General features: G+C 34.7%; 1 protein-coding gene across 1 annotated transcript; it reads right to left on the reverse strand.

The window, feature by feature from the left end:
- Positions 1 to 8,895: 8,895 nt before the first annotated feature.
- LOC115957129 lies at positions 8,896 to 12,352 on the reverse strand. The gene is made up of 6 exons (XM_031075355.1): positions 12,307 to 12,352; positions 11,502 to 11,746; positions 11,167 to 11,391; positions 9,909 to 10,001; positions 9,706 to 9,807; positions 8,896 to 9,222 (listed from the first exon to the last, which is right to left on the reverse strand). The coding sequence occupies exons 1-6, from the start codon at positions 12,350 to 12,352 to the stop codon at positions 8,896 to 8,898; spliced, it is 1,038 nt and encodes a 345-aa protein (XP_030931215.1).
- Positions 12,353 to 16,832: the final 4,480 nt, after the last annotated feature.

The raw sequence follows: 16,832 nt of genomic DNA on the forward strand, positions 1-16,832 counted from the left end.
TATTACATTTAGTATTGGTGTTTGTTGTAGATTTCAATATAATCCTAAAGTTTCACACTTAATTGCTGTCAAAAGAATAATTAAATATGTTGCTGGAACTTGTGATTATGGATTACTTTATAATAAAGAGTCTAATCTGTCTCTTGCTGGTTTCTTTGATTCTGATTGGGCTGGTAATGCTGATGATAGAAAAAGCACCACTGGTGTGTGTTTTTATGTTGGTGCTAATCTTGTTGCTTGGATGAGTAAAAAGCAAAATTCTGTATCCTTGTCTACTGCCGAGGTAGAATATATTGCTGCTGGAAGTTGTTGCTCACAACTTCTTTGGATGAAAAAGGTTTTAACTGATTATGGGATATCCCAAGATACCATGGTGGTTTACTATGATAACTCTAATGTTATTGACATATCTAAGAACCCTGTTCAACATTCTAAGACTAAGCACATAGAGATTAGGTATCACTTCATTAGGGATCTTGTTGAAAGAAAGATTGTGTGTCTTGAGTATATTCCTACTGAACGTCAGAATGCCGACATTTTCACCAAACCTCTTGATAGAAGTAAGTTTGAGATCCTTCGTCAAGTAATTGGTGTGATTCTGTGTCCCTGATTTGTCTTGGTCTTCTTGGTCCTTGTGCTTCATTGCTCTACCCTTTGTGACCATTGTTCTTTGGTTTTGTTGTGTTTTTTGTTTTCTAGGATTTGCATTGCATAACATTCATGCATTTCATTCTAGGTGTTTTTTTTTTTATTAAAATAAAAAAAAAAAAGGAGAAAAAGGAAGCAAATTTTGTTTTTGTACTATTCTTTTTGGTTTTTGAAAACAAGGTTGGTCAATTTATTTTCACATAACATGTCGTTTGTACCTTTTTTAGTTTTGATGAGCTTATTTATTGCACTTTACTAGTTGAAGCTTTGTAGTGTATGTTGTGTGGGAAAGATGTTTATGGTTTTTGATTACTCTGTCTCAATCTTGAAGTCACATGTTTTTGAATGTTGGACTTGAACTTTTATAGAAAGGCATAAATAACCATCTCACCACTGTTCATTAGTCAATCATGAACACCTTAGTGCATATCATAAGATTTTGTACTCGAGAAAGTGTAGCACATACACAAAAAGAACATAAGGTGAAGCCTCGGTTTAAATTGCTTAATTCTTAAAATTAAAATTGGTGTGTACTACTAGGCTTGATGCCAAACTCACATGACTTAAAATTGATATGTATATTATGAGGCATAAATACAAGAAACTTACATGATTGTAAGCTTATGATCTAGGAGATGTGAGAGTTATATGATATAACTCTTTAGGTAATAATCTCTTTTTAAATTCTTTGTGATGAATTTTGTAAACTTTGTGATTGATTGCTATTCACATATCACCTCACATGTATCTCAAGCTTTTGCTAGTTGCACAAACTACACGAGTTACTCTTTGCTAAACTTTGTACATGTTATTGTATGTGTTTATGATCTGACCAACCAAGTTTTGCAAATACTTTGAATTTTGTGCAAAATTAATTTGTTGCTTGAAAATTTGTGAAGAATGCAAGAAATTTTATTTTTGGGAATTTGGGCTTAAAATTCTTGTTTTGAAAATCATATCATCACATACTCATGCATTTTGTTCTTAAATTTCAATGCCTTGAGTTGATTCTAAATGTTTTTCAAAAAACTGTGTTTTTCCTCAAATTTAGTGAGCCTCTGCCCATTTCAATTGATCCATTTTGTTTTTCGATCAATCGAAAATTTTTAAAAATATTAGAGAATGCTTCTGTCTGTTTCAATTGATTGAAACTGATTTTCGATCGATCGAACTCTTTTCAAAATGTTTTAATAGAGTCTCTGTCTGTTTCGATTGATCGAGGCTATTTTTCGATCGATCAAAACTCGTGAAACATGTTTTTTAAAAAGGTCAGAATGTCTTTTTCAAAAGGTACTTTTCAAAAAAATTTCAACCTTTCCTCTCTCTTCGACTTGGCTAAGGCTCCACCAAAGATTTTTTGTTGTTTTCTTCCGAGATTTTTGCAAGGTTTTTGTCTTCCAAGGCCGGTAAGTCCTTTTTGCCCTTCCTTTTGCATTTTATTTCATGTTTTCATGCATTTTTCATGCTTTGCATTGGGTATTTTCGGCACTTTTCACATGTTGGGGTTTTTGATGTTTCAAATCTTTTTTGGTGAAATTGATCATCGGTTTTTTGTTCTAGGATGTTATTATCATGGTTCTTGTAGTTTAATTTGATCAATTTTGTGGTTTTTGAAAAATTGAAAATTCTAGGGTTTGAAATTGTTCCGAATTGGGGATTTTGCCAAATTGGGTTAAATTGATGAAATTAGCTTGTTAAATTGATGTATTTGGTCATTAATTTTTGAACTCTATCATGTCTAATGATCAATTCATCAATATCTTTCAAATTGAGCAAGTGGTTTTCAAAATTTTGGGGTTTTTGTGTTAATACCTCTATGTTCAAGCCAATTTTGTGAATTTGAACTTTATGGACGTAATTGCATTGCATTAGGACATGCATTATGCCATTTAAATTGTTCATGCATCATATAGATTTTTGTTCTATATTTTTTTTGTGCTAACTTGCAGTCTGCCCTTGGTTTTGTCTTTTGTGTTTTTGTTCTTTTGCTTTGGGTTTTGGTCCTTATCCTAGCACTATGCCTAAGAAAACTAGAGCCCATAGGACCCCTTCCACTTCCTCTGAGTCTTCCTCTAGGAGTGAGGTGTTTAGGAATGATAAGTGCAGAGAGGCCTTTGATACTTTGAACAGTAAGTGTAAGATATGAGTTGAGCGAGCTGTTATATTAGATGAGATTGATCCGGCCATTAGGGCTAACTTTGAGTCTAGAGGTTAGTTGCCTCTCTTAGAGATAGATCATCCACCCCCGACCGCCCTGATTAGAGAGTTCTTCTCGAACCTCTCTTGTCACGTCTATGATTCCAACACCCTTGTTAAGAGTTGGATACAAGGTGTTGAGTTCACCATTACCCCTTGGGTAGTGGTTGAGGCTCTTGGGGTTCCGGTTGTTCGGAAGCCTGACTATCCCTATGATGAGTCACCCTCATTAGGTGTTGCCATGTCATACATCACTTGGTCATCTATCCAGTGGGGTTCTGATCCTCGGATCACGTCCGTTGAACTTACCGAGACTGCCTATCTTTTCTTTAGGATAGCGTATCATTCATTGTGGCCTATTTCTCACTTCCACACCATCCCTCTAGAGCGATGTGTGTTTTTGTATGCGTTTGTTTCTGGAGCATTTATCAGTTTTCCTCATTTGTTTCTTCGTTCTTTGAACGAGGTTCACAGGAGTTCTGCCGTAGGGCATGCGCTTATTTATCCTATTTTCATTCATAGGATTTTGCTCTTTTTAGGTCTAGATGGTTTTCCGTCTGGTGAGCCTGTGCATGTTGTTGCTCCCATAGGTGCCACCTTTCTTCGATAGAGGGCTGCTCACTTGAGAGTTGCTCCTTCACGTCCTAGAGGTGCGTCATCTAGTGTTGTTCCCCCTTCTCCCTCTTCTATAGGTGCTGATGCTGCTGAGACATTGGGTGCTGCTGCTGATGCTGATGTTCCTCCATCGACTGCTTCGAATGATTCAGACATTCATCGTACATTGGATCATGTCTTGACCGTTCAGGCAGCTCATGGACAGATTTTGGTGGACATGCTCGATGAGATCCGTGCCTTGCGTGCGAAGTTGGCGTAGTTTAGACCACCTCCCTTTTGATGATGGATTTTTGTCTACCCTTTTGGTATTCCGTCACAAAAAGGGAGAGTACTTTGTAGAGTTTTTGCTTTCAGGGGAGTATATGTTTTTTGGTTGGAGCTTGTGGAGTTTAGATTGTATCTAGGTGCTTCACTTTGTACTTTACATTTTTAGCTCTTGCCATGTTCTTGATGGGATATTCATGTTAGGGGGAGTATTATTTTTGTTGATACTTTATATGTTTCTTGTTTCAAACTGTTTATTGATTTATATTTATGAGTTATTCATTGATATATGTCTTTATTGTGTATTGTTTGAAATCAAGAAGTTAATTTGTTTACTTGTATTGTTTCCACACATGCGGTTATGCATTTTGTTTGGTGTTTCAAGAAATATACAGGTTGATTCAATTGAGATGCTGTCTACACTTGCAACTGATGGATAATAGTTAGGATTCAATTTGTTTTATGAGCATTATTTTTGTAAAGGGCTTTTTTATTTTGTAAACTTTGAGCTTCTAGTTGTGTTTTGTCATGGATTGCCAAAGGGGGAGTTTGTTAGGTTCTAAAGACTTAGGTTTTTATGTATTTAGAACTCTAATTTGTATTGTTGGGAAACCATGATCAAAACAATGTGTTTAGAAGTGTTTTAGTTTAGCTCAAAGTTGTGCTTTAATGTAAAGTTGGAATCGAGTTAAAGCAGGAAAGCATTGTGCCTTTCGGCCTGGCTCGATCGATCGAAGCTCGGGTAGAATGATTTTCTACAGATTTTTTCCAACTCAGCCCTAGGTGTTTTAAAACGTTTTTAGGGTTTCTTATTTGTCCTAAGTATAAAAAGCAAATCCTAACCACATTTTAGTGTTGTTTATATTGCGGTTTGTGTAAATCTCTTGTGAGATCTAGATGAGCTTTTCTTTACACAAACTTAGGTTTTTCAAGGAGAAGATTTATCTACACCTTAATGATCAATTCAGTTGCTGCTATTGAAGCTTAAAGAAAATACAAGCGGGTGTGCTTGTATCTGGTGGTGAATCCAAGAAAGAAGGAGTCCGTGGTTTCGAAGTTTGCACGTGGTTGTGTCAGTAAGTTCTACTGGTTGGTAGCAATAAGAAGTTGAGCGTGGGGCTTGTAAGTCTTATTGTATGAACTTCGATTCTTTCAAGATAGTGTATTCAAGTTTACCTTGAGGATAGCTAGGTCAAATCCTCCCTAGGTTTTTACCGGTTTGGTTTCGTGGGTGATCATATCTTGTGTTATTTATTTTCCACTGTTTTGCATGATTTGATCTTTGTTTTTGTGATAACCTAGACTTGTTTAATTGGACTAAGTAACAACTTGACTAATTACCTAGATTAAATCAATTGTTTTAAGGGGTCTAAAAACTGTCACAAAGCATACTTCTCTAGTGGTACAGCAGGATTTCCTCTCCAATTGCCAAACGTTGAATCATCCAGGAAGTTGTATAAGTGCTGCCTAAACGTGTTTGAGAGGAAAGCAATCTGTGGGTGCGGGTCTTCTATAAGCCAAGAGTCAAAATATATAGGCCCACCAAGCGCAAACAATCCCTACTCAAGTAATGTGGGAGATTATGTGAAAGGAGAGGTTACATACATGGTGATGGATGATCTGGCGGTGAAACCATTGTCCACAACTTCTCTTGCCACAGTGCTTAACAAGTTCAATGTCAAGGATACAGGGGTTCTTCAAGAGAAAGTGGTCGATTTGGGCGTGGATGAGGTGTGTGTCAGTCACATTCTTTGTTTTCTGTCCATGACTAGAATTTTATTTCTCTTCTTCTTTTATATTTTTGTCCTGAAAAATATTGCTAAAGCTCGTTTAAACTGAGATTGAGAGTACTAATTGATTGTGGCTATACGATTGCTAATTCTTGTAATTGCCTTTAATTTTCTCCTTTATCTGGTTTGTCGCTAGGTTCTGAAATTGCTCAAAGCTTCTCTGCTTTCAAAGAGTATTCTCACTGATGTCTTCCTCCCCATTTTTTAAGGGGAAGTGGATTCTCCAAAAATAAGGAAAGTGGAATGTTTTGTCACTGCACCTCCAAGAATAAGTTTTTTAATTTGAGAAGAACTTCCAAGAGGAAGTTAATTGGCTATAAGGCAAGTTAAAATTTAAATAGCAAGGAGGTGTTTTAGTTTCAAATATATATGTTATAAATATTACTATGTTAGTCAAAACTGGTGTGGCAATGTAAAGGGAAACATGCTTGCTCTTCTTAATTTTCTTTTTCTGTTGCAAATACTGCCTAATTGTTTAATTCTTGCCTTAGTACATGCCAGTGTAACAAACCTTTCCTGGAACTCAAACCTTTGGCTTTTCTATTAAAAAACACATTTTAATTAAAAAAATATAACATAAAACGGATCAAAAGGCTAGGGTTTAGGGAGGCATGCTCACAAAGGAATTACTCTTGTTCCAAAGGGGTTTATTGAAATCTTTTGAACCCTCAAAGTCATCCATCCAGTGCTGTGGAAAACATATGACACATTTCAGGGCAATAAGAAAGGCCAAATGTAAATCCCTCCTGACATTGTTAATTAGTGTTTATTTTTGATATGTTGTCTTCGGCCCTTTGTATCTGGGCTTTGCTGGTTTATTTTTTGATAATTATCATGTATCACTCTTGCTAATCCTTCTGATAATGAAAACATGCGTTGGACATTAAAAAAAAAAAGGTAATCCCTCCTCACATTTCACACATTAATCAAAATCTAGAAGATTCCCACTAACCTGGCGGAGGAAATATTTACTTGAGAGAGATGGATCAAACATGCCACTCCATTGATTTTTTTGTGAATGAGCTGACTCATTCATTGTGGATTTTATGTGTTCTTTGAGTCCGTTTGGTTAGGTGATTTGAGAGCTTAAAATAGCATTTTGCAACTCCTAATATCTTTTTCTACAAACGCTCATTTTAAACTCAAAACATCATTTTGCAACAGCTAATTATACAAACACATCATTTGTGTATATTGTTCATATGTGCAAGAAAAGCTGTAACAAGGTGCTTTGTATGGATTCTCTTTGTTCTCTCAATTGTGGAGGGACTGTACCTTAATTGACTAGAGAAGTATCTGATTAAAATAGGCATCTAATTTTTCTCTCCCTTGTTATCAAATATGAAATGGCTAACAGTTTAACACCATAATAGTTGGAACGTCAAATTCAATTCTGAATTTTTGGTTTTTTTGTTTTTTGTGTTTGTTAAAGTTGGACAAATTACACTTCTCGTTATGTGAGATGAGATTTCTCACTGCGAAAGTTTTGCCGGAATAATAAACTTAACAATCAAGAAAAAAATATGTTATAAATCTTACCACACTCAAGTAGAAATTATAAAATGCACAAAAAAATAGATATTTCATTGGTACTCAAAATATTATCCACTCTTTGTTACACGCACCACTTCTCACCATTTCACTCTTTACTTTCTTATTTCCTTACACTTTAATTTTCTTTCTTGCTTACACTTGATGCTTGATTCATACTGTAGGAAGCCTTATATAGAAAACCGATTATACTTCACTTCAAAGACAGAGACAAAGCATTAAAAACTATCACCTACAATACATACGAAGAAGAGTCAACAAAATTAAATCTTCTTCCTTTAAAATCCTATCCCACATTGCTTATCCTTTTATCACACAACGAAATATCAAATACAACATTCACTAACTAAAGTATACTATTACCTATAAAAAAAATAAAACTGAAGTACCCTATTCGTCCTTATATTACTTTCTAGCCACCCTAATACGTGCAAACATACATCATGGTAACACACAGGCAAAATGTTTTTAAACACAACACCATCCTATTGCTGAAGTCGGTGATTGAATCTTAAAATATGGAGTCATGGGAAAATCATTTTAACCCTAGGGCATCTATACTTGAGCAGTATAATTGTAAACATCACATTTTGTACCCCTTACGACTCAGGCCTGCGTTCTCCAATGATAATGAAATTCTAAGGCCCAAGGTTGGTTTAGGGCCTAATTAGATTTACTACAAAAAAAATGACCTATTGCAAAGGGCCAAAAAGCGCCGCTAAAGGTACATTTGACCTTTAGTGGCGGGTGCTATTGTGGCGGTTCTTCCTACCACCGTTGTGGTGCCGCTATAGATCTATTGCGGTGGTAAAAAAAAGCACCACTGTAGATACACCTTTTAGTGGCGGTTTTGGTTTATTGCGGCGGGCATAAAACCGCCGCCATATGACGATCAAATTTATGTCAATTGACTTTTAGCGGCAGGTCATGTACATTGCTATTGGTGTCCACCTTTAGCGGCGAGCACACTGCGCCGCTATAGGCAATTAATTAAAATGGACTAATTGCACTTTTAGTGGTGGGGTAAAAACACCGCTATATGTGCGTACCTTTAGCGGCGGGCAATAAGCGTTGCTATAGGATTTTATTTAAATCATCAAATGTGCACCTATTGCGGCGCTTTTTGACCGCCGCTATAGGGTTTTTTTTTTTTTTTTTTTTTTTTTTTTTTTTTTTTTTTTTTTTCTAGTGGGCTTTAAAACCACCGTTTGCATCAAATATGTTGTTCAAACCTGTTACAAATATATTGTTCAGACCTGTTTAAAACATGTAATAGTTTTAGTTCTACTAACACAATACCACAATTGTAATTAATTAACAACACTACATATGTCTCCAAACTAACGTAATATTAACATAAAAATATATTATCAAATACATAACGTTGTCTATAACCACCATCATAAGATTAACAAAAAAAGATGTGGTCTTTTGAATAAAACAACCGCTCAAATTAAGCTAATACTATAATCAAAGTTCCAAAGTGTTTAAAAATATCCTTCAACACTTGCAAAAAATGCGGTTGTTCTTCCGTAATTCTTTGTACACAAAAAAGTCCTCGAATATCAAGGTAAAACTTATAAGCTGCTTGGTTGATAGGATGTAGCTGACGATTTTTGGAGAGTTAAAGATTGTTGAGCCGAAGGAACATTCTACATACAAAGTATGATTACTCAATAAGTGCGCATAAATGGAATAGAATGACAAGAAAATATTAGCAAGGCAAAAAATGGGAACGAGTTAAATGAAGACATTTATATGCACTCACAACAACAACGAAGTGCTTACAAAGAGAAAAACATTGACTAAGTCTTTGTTAATATACCTTATTTCATTGGGAAGAAATTTGTTGCATTTGTTGGAGCATGCAAGTCATTCTTTGCTTCATTTCTTCGAATTGACTAAATCTTTCCTTCATTTCGTCAAAACTTGCAAGTTTATCCTCCATAGTAGCCAAGGAAGTCTTTAGTTGTGCAACTTCGTAGTCCCTTGCTTGACTTGAGTGTATTTCAATGTCCGTGAGAGCACTCTTGCTACTTCGACCACTTGGGCTTAGACCAAATCCTACCCCACGAATACAACCTTTGCACTCCTTACCCATCACTTTGGCAAACACATCATCTGTTGACCATGCAATACTACCACTTGTGTCAGATGACTGCAATTGATTTGAAGGATTAACCAACAATTTCTTCATTTTGTCATGATATTTGGGTTTGAACGAAACAAAAAAAGTTAGAAATCATATAGTTAAAATGACCCCACAACATATATATACATATATATATAGGATGGGACAAGCAAGAACCAATATGTACTAGTAACCCTCAAGAGAAAATTGACAATCTACAGGCAACTCACCACATGAACCTTTCCAAAAAAAAAAAAAAAATCATATGTATGCTGTAATATAACAAAGGAATTAAATATAGAGGCCTCAACTTAGTAAGAATAACATTTCCACAATGAAATGGAGTTTGCTATGTAATTCAACAATCAAATGACCCCACAATAAAAAGAATGTGTATTGGCTAACATCAAATTGAAATATATCAATTTAAAAATTAAAAAAATCATTAATAACAATTATCATTGAATTCCTATTTTGTCTACCCCCAACTACAATGGAGAAATTACTCACCATTTTTGCTTTCACTACAAGATTAACTGCAGATCCATCTTTATGAGTATGTAGTATTGGATATAATACTGTACGCTTTACAGGACGTCCATCTGTTTTTGCCTACATTATGAATAGCATATTTATGTAGTGATAAATATTGGTTTCACATAAACTTTAGGAGAAGTCAAAATCATTTAAAAAATAGTCATAATACTTATTACTTTTTTTGCAGCGTGCACAGCAAAGCTACAAGAACCAGTAGTATGTAAGTCATCCTGTTTAGAACGAAGCTCCTTATTCTTCTTTGACTCTATCTACATTCAACAAAATAACATGTTTATATACAGTATGCTTTAAGTATCTAAAGCCACTTTTAGCTAAAACCAAAATGCAAACAATATTTACAGTATTTTACTAATTTATCAGAGTTGCACACAAAAAACTACAATGTATTGGACACAAGCTACACAAAAAGGTCACTATAAAATTATCATAAATAAAAACTTTTAGCACATTTATCTATACATTGTACATTAAAAGTGGCAAGAAATATGAAATTTGCTTGATAAATAAGATTATTCAAAGTTGACATATGCTTAGCACAAAAAGGTCACTCATTTATAGAACCATATGCTTAGGTTAATGATAATACAAAGATCTATCATAATCATGAGTTTCTCACATAAAATAAAAATTAAGTATCACTCATTAAATTCCAATATGTCATTTCAACTTTGCACAACATAAAACAATGAATAAAACCAAAAAAAAAAAAAGTCTCATTTTAAGATTTTCTTCATTGCTTATTGTTAACACAAATGGTAAAATAAAGCCATGTGCACACACACACACTAGAGCCTTGTCTTAGTTCTCTTAGAGTTGTGCTAAAAGACTAGAACCATCTAACAGTTTGTAGTTACCATTATTATTTTTAACAAAGAGTAGAATTCCCACATTCAAACTCACTAGGTTGGGGGCCTCTCCCTCCCCTATTTCTTAGGAATTGTATTGATGTAGTCCCAAAACAAAGAAAGCCCTATGAATCTTTAATCTGCCTTTCATGTGCATAAAATATGACCTTCACACACTAAATGGCAAGCATCTTCATCACAAAGCAAGCATGGCAAACAAAATTACATGCTTAATCATTTTTGTAAATACACTAAAATCAAATTGCAAATCTTTGAAACTAACAATGGTGAAGCCACAAAAGAAGTTTAGCATAAAACAACTACATGCCATTTTGACTGAATAAGCTAACTCAGTACTAACAAACTATACACCATCAAAGAGCTTTGTTGAATCTTTTCTTATGAAATATGAAACACAACTTCTCATATATACCAGTTTCACAAAAAGTCCACATAAAACTAACAAATCCTATCTGAAAGTAATCTAATATGTATTCTCTCAATTTCTCAATAATCATTCTCTTTTTGGTATGATCCATGATGGAAAAGAGAGAGAAAACAAACATACCACTGCATCATCAGTATACCAATGATCAATAAGTATTTCCCAATCTTGTGTTATGCATCCATTGGGTTCGTTGTTCTTTACTCGTGCTTTGTTTCTTGAATCAAGTATATAATGTTGTTTCTTCAGCCTAGACTTATGATCCCTCCAAGTCTTCCCAATTTTTTGTAAAGTAAATGTCTTCAGAGCCGCATATGCAATAGGATTAACAAGGACACAATATTTTTGCTACAAGCAAATAATTGAGTTATCAAATTACAAATGTTTTCATGCAAAAATACTTAAGTAAAACCTAGTACAAAATGTCATAATTACAAGTATTATAACTTCTTTAATACCTCTACAACACGCCAACACTCTTCTTTAAATTCTTCTGGCATGTCCTTCCAATTAAGAAATCTAATCGGGCACATGTGGAGTTTCCGTGCAATCGTACCCAAGAAACCAGTGAAAGTCCTCGCCCCATCATCAACCGGCTGAAGCATACTATTTAGCGGCAACTCAATTTCTTCTTCATCAGGAAGATCCCAAATATCCAAGTACTTGCTTGGCCCGTGAGTGACATGTACAGCTGGTTGCACATCTGAATTTTGAAGGAGATAATATTAACCAATGTCAAATAACAAGACATGCAAAGCTAATGATGGGTCTAAATATTCTATTAAACAAGTGGTCATTATACGCTAAAGAAAATAAAATATTAAAAACATGCTAAATGGTACATGTTTCCAATCAAGAGGTGAGGAAGCATTCAAAACTTTGAAACCTGCATGGTTTTAAGAATAATTCAAAACTTTGGTTCAATTAAAAAAATTGAACCATGCAACATAATATATATACTTATATATATATATATATATATATATATATATATAAATGGTGTAAAGTAGATTTATCATAGCCATACTCTTAGCTATTAACATGTTTCTGGTGTGAGTCAAATAGCCTTTCTCTTAAGGTTGCATGATGCAAGATCTCAAAATTAACACTCTAAGGAGAATCCTAGAATTTTGTGGTAGGTAATGGTTGAGAGGAAACCAACTTACATGCCCATTTGTTTCATAAAATTTCATATAAGGGTTCACAACTTACATGCCCATATTTTGTGTATGAATGGTAAACTATTGAGTAAAAAGCTCATACCTTGTGTAGAAGCTTCATGCGTTTCTTGGTCCCCCACTTCATCCATATCTTGTGAAGAAGCTCTTTCTAATGTTACACTCTTGGAATAAGTGCGCAGCTTTGTCTTTCGCCTTCCCATTTCAAGTGTCAAAGTCTAAAATAAACATGTATATAATTAGCACAATGACAATTAATGGTACAAGTAATTGTAACACTAAAACTTCTCATAAAGCAAATCTATATAAGACTACCCTTAAACAACACAAATACAATATTTTCAACGAGAGCCCCAAATATCTCTCTTATTTCAGCAACATATACCACATTTATAAAATACAAATGGGCTATCTATTCACATCCAAACTTCATGCAATTTTACAGAGCCATTCCTTTAGATGTCTAGTAGATATCGTATTAGTTTCAGAGACAAAGTATAAAACCATGATTTATTAAAAATCATACAAGACAACGTGCTCAAATCTGTCTTGGCAGAATTTTATACAACTTAGAAATTAAACCATTATTATTATATTGATTCAATTACTGTGAGGCCACTTCCATTACAATCATGTGTGTCTTAGAATATGATTTAATACAGATTTTTCACCTTGTAAACACTGAATCTGTCACAATGACAGCTTTTATACCTATAGTATTAAATAATTGCTATTGGCCTTCATTTTGTGTGGGTGTTTTTATACCTATAGTATACATGTTAGAAGACATTAATAGGCGTCCAATTGACCATAATATCTTCAACCTTTCAAATTGCTAACACAAGATCACAAATTTCAGCATCTAACAATCAAATTAGAGAATATAGAAGGGAAACTCAAAAAACAATTACACCATCAAAATACCCAAAATAAGATAAGGTTTCATAGATAAATTTTCATGCAATTTTACAAGCATGGAAACCAAGACCTAAAATATAATGAGTGATACAAAGGTATTAACTAGAGTCATCACCACTAAACTCATCATCATTGAAGCCATCATCATTGGACTCATCATCATTAGCCTCATAAACATCATCACTAAGCTCTTTATCATCGATAAAGTCTTGTTCAAGCAATTCATCCCCACTAATCAATGGTGTATTATAAATTGTTCCTTCTTCATTAACTCGAGCTCAAGCATGGTTGTCATTTGCATCATCACATGCATCATCAGTAGTTACATTATAAGGGATATTCTTCATATATGTATCCACTTCTTCATCATCATCTATAGCTTCAATACCAACATCAAACACCTCCCTAGGTTTTGTTTTGACCACCACCATCCAATCTTTATGTCCCATATCCTCCACGTAAAACACTTGCGAAACTTGAGATGTTAATACATAAGGTTCGTCAATCAATTGATCACTCGTGTGTATCAATCTTGAAAATTTGACAAGGGGGAATCCAAAATCATCTTTTTTGCATTCTCTCCCACTAATAACGTCAGCCCATTGACATTTGAATAATACATATCGATACTTGTCAGAATAGTTCAACTCAATAATATCGATTAGTACATCATAATAAGTAGCACCACCTTCAGTAATAATACAAACTCCACTATTTTGAGTTTTCCTAGTTGTCTCAAAATCTTTGGTGCAAAACTTCAAACCATTTATGACATAATGCTTGAACCGTTTTGCTTTATTATCTGGATATCGAGCAAACCATCTAACTTTATCAGAGAGTTCCTTTCTCGTAGAGGCATCCATTGACATCACTTATAGAGAAATGCTTTTATTATAAGTATATTATCTGAAGTGTTACAATCGAAAATAGTTCTATATATATATATATATATGCTTTACTTACATATTCCCTAAACCAACTGCATAATTCCTCTATATGTCGCTTTTGAATAACATCATCAGTCACATGAAAAGGAAAACCAGCCTTGATCTCCGCTATGTGTACACTGTGTAGACAAACATGTTAGTGTTAATCTAAAGTATTGTACTGGAATGTTGTTAAAGGATACGCAAGGACATTATCACTTACTTGCGAAATGGAGTGATTTCTTCACAATTGAATAGCAAATAATGATGTGCTTGGATTCATGAATTTGAATCTAGTGTAATGCTCATCACTGCACCCATGAATTCCTCAACATTCCTTACAGGCCGATTGAACGCAGTTTCAACAGATTTAAAATAGCGTGAGCAGAATGTTAAGCATTCTTCTGCTATATACCCTTCTGCAATGGAGTGTTTTATTATGCACGCAAAACTTAAGTCTTGACAAGTACCTATTGGAAAACCCAAGATCAATAACGGAAAATTGGTAAGTTAAACAAAACCAAATAGACCAAGTTAATATATGTGTTACCTCTCTATGGGATACATTCAACGATAATGAACTGGGTTAGCAACTTTGGCTTCGCTAGCCAAATGCATGACTAGATGTACCATCACTATAAAGAAAGAGGGAGGGAAAATCCTTTCTAACTCACACAATGTCACTGCAATTCTCTTCTCAAGAGTCCCAAGTTCCTCCACATTTAGTATTTTGGAACATATCTCCCTAAAGAAACAAAACTCCTACTCACTTCAGGGAGCAAAGATTTGCGTATTGCTATTGGATAAAGTTGCTGCATTAAGATGTGATTATCGAGGCTCTTCATCCCACTAATCTTGCGTTATTTGAATTTAACGCAACGTGAGATGTTTGAAGAATATCCATCCGGCACTCTTACATCTTTCAAAACTTGCAAAAAACCATCTTTTTCACTAGCATTCATATGGTAGCAAGCATGTGGCATACGTGTCTGATCATTTCCAACCTTTTTCAAGTGAAGTCCACTTCTTATACCCATATTCTTTAAATCTTGGTGTGCCTTCAAGTTATCCTTTGTCTTGCCATCCAAGTTCAACAATGTGCCAATTGTATTATTGACTACATTCTTTTCAATGTGCATCACGTCAAGATTGTGACGCAATATATGGTCTTCCCAATAAAGTAAGGTGAAAAATATACTTCTCTTCTTCCACACAGTTAATACTTTCTCCCTTCTTTTTTTTTTTTTTTATTGGTCAAATTAACTTTTTTCTTCCCACACACATGATCAGCTATAGCATCTGTTTGTAACATGATTTCCCCTTCGGATACTGTAATAGGAGCTGATCTCATATCAACATGCCCATCAAATGATTTTTTTTTGCTTACAGAATTTATGATCACTATCCAAGAATCGCCTATGTCCAATGTAACTAAATTTTCTTCCATATCTTAACCAACAAGATTGACTATCATAGTTACAAGAGGGATATGCGAGAGAACCTTTGGTACTCCAACCCGAAATATCATTATACGTAGGAAAATCATTTATGGTCCACAATAATGCAGCATGCACTTTGAATGATTTTTTAGAAGACACATTAAACGTTTCTACTCCAACATCTCATAACTCCTTCAGTTCGTCTATTAGGGGTTGTAAGTACACATCTATATCGTTCCCGGGTGAGGTTGGACCGGGAATCAATAATGATAGCATGAAATAAGACTTTTTCATGCACATCCATGAAGGGAGATTGTATGGGATCAAAATGACAGGCCATGTACTATGAGTAGTACTCATATTTCCATACGGGTTGAATCCATCGGTTGCTAATTGTAGCCTTACATTACGAGGCTCGAATGAGAACTCTATGTACTTAGAGTCAAATGATTTCCAAGCCTCAGAATCAACAGGATGCCTCATTAATCCGTCATTCACATGACCATTGGCATGCCACTTCATATGATTGGCTGTTTCAGGAGACATAAACAGTCGCTTCAATCTTGGCTTTAAGGGGAGCCACTGTAGAATCTTTGCAGCGTTCTTTTTTCTTCTTTTGGAGGAAGCATTAGTACTTTGTTGACCTTTAGACTCATTACTTTCCCATCTTGAAAGGTTATAGTTTAGACAAGTTTCAAGGTTGGCATTGTCCTTCCAGTATAAAATACAATCTTTAGGACAAGCATGAATCTTCTCATAGCTTAAGCCCAGATCCTTAATAATCTTCTTAACCTCATAACAATCTTTTGGCAACTTAGCATTTGAAGGAAGAAAATCAAGCAAAAACTACAGCAACATGGTAAATAATTTGTTGGTCCAACCATTAAGACATTTCATGTGGTACAATGCACAATGACTGATAATTTGCTAAAATGCTTACAACCTTCATAACATGGTTGATTAGCATCTTCAAGCAATTTCATAAATTGAAGTGCATCTTCATTAGGACCTTCTGCAGGACCTTCTGTGGATTGGTGCACACTAGGAACTTCTTTCGTTGGCCCAGATGCCATATCCTGTATGGGGAACATGTCATGCAACATGTCATGAAGATCGACATACTCTTTCGGGTTTTCTTGGACATGACTATTAGGAATTTCAATAGAAGTCTTTGTAGACGATGATTCCCCATTAAAAATACAAGGGTTATAACCCCTACAAATCCCTTTTGACACTAAGTGAGCTTGTAAAACATCTATAGGCCACGAATTTGTATGCACGCATTTTTTACACGGACATGAAATTGTTCCATTCAGGTGTGCATGGTT

The sequence above is a fragment of the Quercus lobata genome, chromosome 8, assembly GCF_001633185.2.
Source record: "Quercus lobata isolate SW786 chromosome 8, ValleyOak3.0 Primary Assembly, whole genome shotgun sequence".
Classification (NCBI taxonomy): Eukaryota; Viridiplantae; Streptophyta; class Magnoliopsida; order Fagales; family Fagaceae; genus Quercus; species Quercus lobata.

Coding starts and splice junctions, on each gene's coding strand:
- LOC115957129 (XM_031075355.1), bottom strand. CDS start 12,352: ATGGATGAAGTGGGGGACCAAGAAACGCATGAAGCTTCTACACAAG. Junction 11,747..12,306: donor GCATGAAGCTTCTACACAAG/GTATGAGCTTTT, acceptor TTCAAAATTCAG/ATGTGCAACCAGCTGTACAT. Junction 9,223..9,705: donor TTGTAGTGAAAGCAAAAATG/GTGAGTAATTTC, acceptor AATCAATTGCAG/TCATCTGACACAAGTGGTAG.